The sequence below is a fragment of the Oncorhynchus masou genome, chromosome 14, assembly GCF_036934945.1.
Source record: "Oncorhynchus masou masou isolate Uvic2021 chromosome 14, UVic_Omas_1.1, whole genome shotgun sequence".
NCBI lineage: Eukaryota > Metazoa > Chordata > Actinopteri > Salmoniformes > Salmonidae > Oncorhynchus > Oncorhynchus masou.
The window spans coordinates 6,391,286-6,401,077 of record NC_088225.1 but is presented as its reverse complement, the minus strand read 5'-3'; the positions used below and the strand labels follow the sequence as shown (position 1 = coordinate 6,401,077).

Sequence of the window (9,792 nt, the reverse complement as noted above, 5' to 3'; positions counted from 1 at the left end):
TCTGTGAGAGACAGAAATCTTGCTTGTTTGTAGGTGACCAAATACTTATTTTCCACCATAATTTGCAAGTAAATTCATTAAAAATCCTACAATGTGATTTTCTGGATATGTTTCTCTCATTTTTTTCTGTCATAGTTGAAGTGAACCTATGATGAAAATTACAGGCCTCTCTCATCTTTTTAAGTGGGAGAACTTGCACAATTGTTGGCTGACTAAATACTTTTTTGCCCCACTGTATATATGACCTTCACAAAGGAGACAAAACATACCACCACTTACGGTGACGTCTTTACGCTTTAGAGACATCATCATCAGTCACCTGGCTGTTCAATAATTGTCACAACTACGTATGTTTTATGTTTAGTTGTGACAATTATTGCACTTTATAGGCTTACCACTCCAACACAGTGGATAGGATTACAGTATATGTATCTGTTGACTCATGTTGGATCATGTGAGAAACACTTCTGTAATATTTACAGTAAATCAGTGGATAACGTAGATTACAACACATGAACAGGTTAAACAGGGATGTTGATGAGGAGCTTGTATGTGGTCTCTTGGAGGTTGAAATCTCCTCCATCAGATTTCACGAGTCACAACATGGACCTTAACCAGAACCACAGAGACTGAAATGTACCTCCTTAGGAACAGAACTATGTGTGTGCGTGTGTGTGCGCACGGACGTTCATATGCTTTGTTTGTGTTCAACTGTTTGTCACTTTGTAGCAATGTTTGGAGAGGAAGGACAGAGGACTGTTTTTCCTCTGGGTTAGAGGTATTTCAAACATATCCATGAAACAGGTCACAGAGCTAGAAAATCACATGAGGGAGAAAGTCTGTATATAGTTCAATGTCAGAACCTTGTGAACTGGCAGGGAAAACATAATGTGTTGGGGAGTAGTGAACTACATTTAGTTCAACTAGTTCAAATTACATTTTGCAGTAGCTTGGTGGTACTTGAATTTAATTCAAATATTGGTAGTGTTATTGACTGTTTTTTTGGTGGTGTAGCACTACTGTAAACTACACACTACTTTTTCTGCAAAAATACAATTATATATGGGTGCAGTAGGCAAGAATTTCCTTTGTTTTTCGACATCAGACTCTAATTCTCACTTGAAACATAGTTTTGTGTCAAATACACTAAATTAGACATTTTGTTGTGACTCCAGAGTGATCTGCTCTTGCAATTTGTCATCTATGACATTTAGATATGATAATTTTTCACAAAGTAGTTTGGATGTAGTGAACTACTTTTTCACAGTAACTTTTGTTAAGTAAAATATATTTTTGTTAAAGGTGGCTTAACTTCTTCCAGTGTGAAGTAATTGTTTGCTCAACACTAGTAATGATTGACACAAACAATGAAATACAAGAACAGTTTCTCTCATACAGTGTCACGACTTCCGCCGAAGTCAGTCCCTCTCCTTGTTCGGGCGGCGTTCGGCGGACGACGTCACCGGTCTTCTAGCCATCGCCGATCCACCTTTCATTTTCCATTTGTTTTGTCTTGTCTTCCCACACACCTGGTTTCAATTCCATCATTACATGTTGTGTATTTAACCCTCTGTTCCCCCCATGTCCGGAATTATTTATTGTAGTGCTTGTGCACGTTATGCTGGTGTATAACAGGTTTAGTTTACCCATTAATTTATTGTTCTGTTTATGGTGGTTTTATTTATTAAACTGCGCCATTGTAAATCAGATTTTGCTCTCCTGCGCCTGACTTCTCTGCCGCCAGTACGCACCCTCTACATACAGACAGAACATGATAAATGCCTTGCTTGTCAAACCAATCTTTGTCTTGGAATGAAAGCTCTCCCTGACATCTGCCTGACATCTCACTCTTCCCCATGATAATCATCAATAGAAAAAATTATGCTCAAAGGCAATATTCTGCAAGCGAAATGTTGGTATGTTTTGACGAGTGCCAGACAGACAAGACCTGATAATCTGATCTGAGGCCTTATCTCAAGGCCTGGCAGGCGACTGGGGGTATAGTCTGTCACAGCTGGAGTAGGGCTGGTTGAACTTAACACACACACACACATGGGGGCACACATGGAGGGCACACACACGTTTGTGAGTTAGTGACCCAAGAAGTAAATTGTTGGGTCGAATAATACCCATGACAGTTTCATATCCCTGCCATGCCCTTGAGAATTTTATCACACCCATGAAACACCAGTCAGCAACAGAGGCTTGTGGGAGGGAAAAGTACCAGCAATGTGCACCATAATAAAAGATATGAATCCAAACACAAATACAGTATAAGCGCAAAATATTATTATATATTTTTATTTATTTAAACATCTAATCATGGATTCGGAGGTTGAAAAAAAACAAGAAAAACAAATGAAGAGTTTCATTCCAAAACGCTATATATCCATTTTCAGAAATGTTGGTAAATTAGCTTTTATTGTTTAAAGAAATTATAAAACAGATTGGTGTGATGGGGTTGCTCAATGACAGACATGAATTTGTTTAAAATCTATCTAATAATTTCATTTCAGAGAGCAGGGATTCTTGAAAGTCGGGACAAAAACTTCGTTTTTAAAGTTGAAAAGGGGAATTTTGTTTTACTATTTGATCTTAAAAATGACATTTAGTGGAATTCTATTGGGGAAAATATGTGTTTTTGTAATTTTCCAAACATTTTAAATTGTATTAATTTCCATGTCGGCTCTCTGGCCAGAAATGCACAAAAGATCACAATTTCAAACTCTACCAAAACTCCACCAGCCAGTGAAAGTGCAGCGCGCCAAATTCAAACAACAGAAATCTCATAATTAAAATTCCTCAAACATACAAGTATTATACACCACTTGTTGTTAATCCCAGTGTCCGATTTCAAAAAGGCTTTACGACGAAAGCATACCATGTGATTATGTTAGGTCAGCGCCAAGTCACAGAAAAACACAGCCATTTTTCCAGCCAAAAAGAGGAGTCACAAAAAGCAGAAATAGTGATAAAATAAATTACTAACCTTTGATGATCTTCATCAGATGACACTCGTAGGACTTCATGTTACACAATACATGTATGTTTTGTTCGATAAAGTTCATATTTATATCCAAAAATGTCGGTTTACATTGGCGCGTTATGTTCAGTAATGTTTTGCAGAGAGCCACATGAATTTACAGAAATACTCATCATAAATGTTGATGAAAATACAAGTGTTATACATGGAATTAAAGATATACTTCTCCTTAATGCAACCGCTGTGTCAGATTTTAAAAAAGCTTTACAGAAAAAGCACACCATGCAATAATCTGAGTACAGCGCTCAGAGACCAAAACAAGCCATACAGATACCCGTCATGTTGTGGAGTCTATAGAAGTCCGAAATAGCATTATAAATATTCACGTACCTTTGATGATCTTCATCGGAATGCACTCCCAGGAATCGCAGTTCCACAATAAATGTTTGTTTTGTTCGATAAAGTCCATCATTTATGTTCAAATACTACCTTTATGTTCGCGCATTTAGTTCACAAATCCAAATTCAAGAGGCGCAGGCACTTAGTCCAGACGAAAAGTCAAAAAAGTTATATTACAGTTCGTAGAAACATGTCAAACGATGTATAGAATCAATCTTTAGGATGTTTTTAACATAAATCTTCAATAATATTCCAACCAGACAATTCCTTTGTCTTTAGAAAGGAAAAGGAACGCAGCTAACTCTCACGGGCGCGCGCCTGACTGAGCTCATGGTATTCTGCCAGACACCTGACTCAAACAGCTCTTATTATCTCCCCCTTCACAGTAGAAGCCTGTAACAAGGTTCTAAAACTATTGACATCTAATGGAAGCCTTAGGAAGTGCAATCGGACCAAATTTGACACTGTATATTGGATAGGCAAAGACTTGAAAACCTCGAAACCTCAGATTTCCCACTTCCTGGTTGGATTTTTTTCTCAGTTTTTTGCTTGCTTGTCTGTTATACTCACAGACATCATTCTCAAACAGTTTTAGAAACGTCAGAGTGTTTTCTATACAAATCAACTAATAATATGCATAACTTAGCTTCTGGGCCTGAGTAGCAGGCAGTTGACTCTAGGCATTTTATTCATCCAAGCTACTCAATACTGTCCCCCAGCCATAAGAAGTTAACTGAAAAGTATCACATGTTGTTTCTTGCAATAGCCATCTCTGACTTTAAGGAATATTTCTCTAAAAACTGTGATTCCTACAAAACGTGTCCAGAGTTTTGGTCAACTCCGTCAGATTTGTCTAAAATCCTAAATGAATCCGATTTTAACAGAGTCAGCTTTACCGTGGTATTCCCTTCTTCATCTCCTGATTAACTGTAGTGTGACAAGACCACCCATGATCTGAAAGGTTCTCTAGTTTTGATAGATTTAAACAAACAATATTGATATCACCATGGTCACAACCATAACCTGTTAACTCCATCTCCATTATATATTAAGATAGAATATGAATTTTGGTTGAAATACGTAGGCTTTGGAGTCATAAAGTAACGGAGAAAAAACTAAATTGGTATTTTGTATAACACTTGAATGAAGAAGAAAAGAAGCTCCGTAAAATGTCAATTCTGTCAGATGTTTTGTCTAACATCAACTCTGTCAGAGTGCTGAAATGGTAGAATGGTTATATTTTGTTGTGGATTGTTAAATAAATTATTCACTATATTTGACAAATGTTTGTATTCAACTTATATTTTTAAAGACAAGAATATGTCTGTTTCGAGTTTCTGTTGTCAACTCTGTCAGTGGCTTGTCAACTCTGATTTTTTTGTGTAAATATTCTGAAAAAAATATATTCATTGTCCTGCAATATATGTCAACTATTGAAGTACAGTACTTTCTGTGCTAGACATCCTTTATAAATCTTGTTTTATGTTCTGAATTTAGAAAAAACGTGCCAAAATGCTAAAACAATTAGCCTTGAAACAGAACAAAAATAGATTTGGAGATTTGTATTACATATTTGAATAATCTAATTTTAGAATGAAACAATCAAGGCCCTTAAATGCTTGTTGGACAATAAATATACAAATGAAATGCCTTTTATGGTGTCTGACTAAGTTGAGATAAATCCAGTTAGGTGCATTTTATGAAAAAGGTTTTAGTTAGGTTGTCCCTTTATATTGTGTGGTAGCCAATACTTTGGTTTATAAACAGTTATATTTCAAATGTTGTTAATATTAAGAAAAATACTTGTCAAAGAAAAGTTGAGATTGTCTCGTCTTTCAAGAATCCCTGAGAGACAAATTCACCTCACTCTCAGATAAAGGAGTAGTACTGTTGAGTTTTACACAGTCAAATGTAACAATAACTACATTGTTAATGAAGAACTGTACGAATGATACATCAACATTTAAAAAATATATTTTAAAAAGCATTCAATACAATAATATGAGATCTACATTTAAATAATTTAGCAGATGCTCTTATCCAGAGCAACTTACAGTAAAACTGCCTTCATCTTAAGATAGCTAGGTGAGACAACCACACATCACAGTCAAATATACAGGATACAATCATTTCATTCCATGCTAAACAATGGATATATAGAGTTTTGCAAAAACATACGCATTTTCATACACATACACTCAAATCTAAGAACAGTAACTTCTTGGACACACATGAAGGTACCCATTAGCAATCATTTCTGATGAAAAACATTGGCAGATGTAGAGTTTTAGAAATAAACTCCTCAAATGTATCAAAACTTGTGACATAATAGCAAAGTCTCCACCTGGAAGTTGGTGGTTGAACATTGCGTGTAGAAGATGATTTTGGCCAACCATGTTGTTTGCTGAAATGATGTGCTTGTGTGTGGCTCCCAATGCAAATCATGTGTATAACCTATGTACAGCCGAAAGTTTGGACACACCTACTCATTCAAGGGTTTTTCTTTATTTTTACTATTTTCTACATTGTAGAATAATAGTGAAGACATCAAAACTATGAAATAACACATATGGAATCATGTATTAACCAAAGAATTGTTTAAAAAAATCAAAATATATTTTATATTTGAGATTCAAATACCCACCCTTTGCCTTGATGACAGCTTTGCACGCTCTTGGCATTCTCTCAAACAGCTTCATAGGGTAGTCACCTGGAATGTACTTCGATTAACAGGTGTGCCTTATTAAAAGTTAATTTGTTGAATTTCTTTCCTTCTTATTGCATTTGAGCCAATCAGTTGTGTTGTGACAAGGTAGGGGTGGTATACAGAAGATAGCCCTACTTGGTAAAAAAGACCAAGTCCATATTATGGCAAGAACAGCTCAAATAAGCAAAAAGAAACGACAATCCATCATTACTTTAAGACATGAAGGTCAGTTAATGTGGAAAATTTCAAGAACTTTGAAGGTTTCTTCAAGTGCAATCACAAAAACCATCAAGCGCTATTATACAACTGGCTCTTATGAGGAATCAGGCCATCATTGTCAAATTGCTGCAAAAAAAATCCCTGCTAAAGGACATCAATAATAAGAAGAGACTTGCTTGGGCCAAGAAACATGAGCAATGGACATTAGACTGGTGGAAGTCTGTCCTTTGGTCTGATGAGTCCAAATTTGAGATTTTTGGTTCCAACCTCTGTGTCTTTGTGAGACACAGAGTAGGTGAACGGATGATCTCCACATGTGTGATTCCCACCGTGAAGCATGGAGGAGGAGGTGTGATGGTGTGGGGGTGCTTTGCTGGTGACACTGTCAGTGATTTATTTAGAATTCAAGGCACACTTAACCAGCATGGCTACCACAGCATTCTGCAACGATACACTATCCCATCTGGTTTGTGCTTAGTGGGACTATCATTTATTTTTCAACAGAACTATGACCCAAAACACACCTCCAGGCTGTGTAAGGGCTATTTGACCAAGTTGAATGATGGAGTGCTGCATCAATTGACCTGGCCTCCACAATCACCTGATCTCAACCTAATTGAGATGGTTTGGGATGAGTTGGACTGCAGAGTGAAGGAAAAGCAGCCAACAAGTGCTCAGCATATGTGGGAACACCTTCAAGACTGTTGGAAAAACATTCCTCATGAAGCTGGTTGAGAGAATGCCTAGAGTGTGCAAAGCTGTCATCAAGGCAAAGGGTGGCTACTTTGAAGAATCTCAAATATAAAATATATTTTGATTTGTTTAAGACCTTTTTGGTTACTACAAGATTCCACATGTGTTATGTCATAGTTTTGATGTCTTCACTATAATTATACAATGTAGAAAATAGTAAAAATAAAGACAAACCCTTGAATGGATAGGTGTTCTAAAAATGTTGACTGTACTGTATGTATAAAGTAAAGGGTTATATTATATTCTATAGTTTGATGGCTATTTTTGTTCCCCTTTCCCATTGGTTGAGAAGATGATCTTGCTCATATTTCTGATGTACTGGGACCCGTCCAGTGCTGAGATCTTAGGGCTGCTGAGCGGAATGAGGGCATTGTTGGTGTAGTATCTGAATGCAGGGTTTGATGACTGGATGGCATCCAGAAATACCTGTATTGAGAGGGGTCCAGCTATTAAATCTACTGATCAGTACTACTTACACTTCCATAGAAAATCTATAAATATCTAGTATCATAAATACAAGTATGTACATACAGTATGCACTGGAGACAGGGAGGAGCACCTTTATCAGATCAGCTAAATAACTAATAGATGTCAAGTAAGCAGTACCTGTACCTTCACAATATCCTCTGTGTCCTGAGCTGCGTTCTGGAACACCATCCCACAGTGTTGCAGGTACGTGTCATAGAGGCTGCGTGTGTGGGCGTCGACCTGCTGCAGCGAAGAGTCCCCTGGCTCTGCCCTCTGCAGGTTGTCCAGGAAATCCGTGTTGACAGGGCCGCACTCAATAAGACTCACACTGCACGACGGTGGATGGAGTCAATCAGTACCAACACAGATACAGTGCACACCCAAAATGAAACACTGACAATGGGATACATGAGCTGATGACTGTCTGGACTCACTGGATGTTGAAGTGCTGCAGGAGAATGGCCAGACTCTCACAGGCGCCCTCTACTGCAAACTTACTGGCACAGTACACCTCATTAAAGGGGAGTCCTACAATACAATAATCACATATATTTGATTATCATGGCAATAAATACTAAACAAACCCCTAAATCTGACCTCAGAACAGTCTCTAAGGGTAATTTCATCCCATTCCCCCTCCTGTCACCCCAGCCCTGCTCTCAACCTCTCACCCTGTAGCCCACCGATGCTGCCAGTGACCAGGACACGTCCATGGCCCTGGGCCTTCATCCCTGGTAGGAAGGCCTGGATGGTGCTGATTGTGCCCAGGAGGTTGACCTCCAGGATCCGCCTCATGGTGGCCAGGGACTGGGCCTCCAGCGGCCCCATCAACCCCACACCAGCATTACACACTGCCAACATGAATACCACAGACAAACAGAAATCCAGAGCACATGACATCCTGTATGCTGTACACATGTAAAGAAATTGTCGTTGATGTAAAAATGTGAAGGACATCTGTTCTTCTGTTTCGCACACACAACCACACACACACACCCGATATAACACTATTGCTGTAAGTCATGACTCTGGTCATACCCAGAATGTTCACCCTCTTCTCCCTGACCCTGTCCCTGGCATCCAGAATGGACCGCTGGTCAGTGATGTCCATCTGGAGGATGTCCAGGGTGTCCTTGTGCAGGCCTTTCACACAGTCCAGCAGACGCTCCTTCTTGGCAAGATTCCTCATGGTGGCATAGACTAAACAGAGTTGATATCAGTGGTCAAGGACGTCAGAGATTTCCCCATCAGAGATTTACCATTAAACATGTACGAAACAAAACAGACGAAATACAGAGCTTGACATTGACATTATGTTGTCACCACAGTTTCCAAAACTAGAATGTTCTGTAATTATATTGTGATGCAGATAAACCAACCAAAACATGTTTTCTAATATGTGGATGCCATGTAGTAAACAGACATAACACCCAGAGAGAGCTTACTGCTTCAAATCCCTCATGCAACAAACACGCCACGTATTGTACCCATACTGTTTATTGCATGATCTTATGGCACTGAATAAAATAAACACTTTCTGTACAGTGATGTCCTTGCAAGTCAGTCACTGCTTACCTTTGTACATTTTCGCTGGATCCGAGGCCAGCCGGACGGCCAGACTGAGGCCTATCCCCGAGGAGCATCCTGTGATCAGCACCACTGTCTGCTCCATTGGGCTGCTGTGTCCACACGTCCTCTGGGTCTGCTAGCTAACAGAGAGATGAGGTCTGAGGGAAGGAGACCAGGAGATACACGGAGTAGCTCAGTCGGGCTTGACGAGGGGTGTGAGGTGAGATGGTATGGGAAGAGATCCAGTTTGTGTTGTTTACTGATGCTCAAAGTCATGTTTTCACTGTCATCCCTATCACAAGGTCCCTAGAATGTAAACATGCTCTCATGTCCCAGCCCAGGATGAAGTTTTGCTAGGCCAGGTGTTCCCACGAGGTCTGTCTGTGGCCATCAACCCATGACCCGAGCCCTTTCACTCCCTATTTGGTTCAAAACATTCTCTAAGACCTAAACCTCACCTGGAGTTGTGGAGCATTGAGCAAGTTGAGGAAGCTAAACTCCTAGGTATAACATTGGATGGTCACTTATCATGATCAAGTCATACTGACAAAGTTGTTGTGAGGATGGGGAGGGTTATGTCTCTTATAAAAATATGTTCTGCGTTTTTGACACAAAAATCAACTGTACTAGTTGTCCAGGCTCTGGTCTTGTACCATCTCGATTACTGTCCGGTAATATGGTCAAGTGCAGCAAA

At 39.1% G+C, this 9,792-nt stretch overlaps 1 protein-coding gene across 1 annotated transcript; it reads right to left on the bottom strand.

Moving 5' to 3' along the window:
- Positions 1-7,259: 7,259 nt before the first annotated feature.
- Positions 7,260-9,321, bottom strand: LOC135553687 (estradiol 17-beta-dehydrogenase 1-like). The gene is made up of 6 exons (XM_064985638.1): positions 9,105-9,321; positions 8,568-8,729; positions 8,201-8,380; positions 7,964-8,057; positions 7,674-7,857; positions 7,260-7,487 (listed from the first exon to the last, which is right to left on the bottom strand). Exons 1-6 carry the CDS (start codon positions 9,199-9,201, stop codon positions 7,320-7,322), a joined length of 885 nt encoding a protein of 294 aa, XP_064841710.1. The 5' UTR covers positions 9,202-9,321; the 3' UTR covers positions 7,260-7,319.
- Between the last annotated feature and the right edge of the window lie 471 nt (positions 9,322-9,792).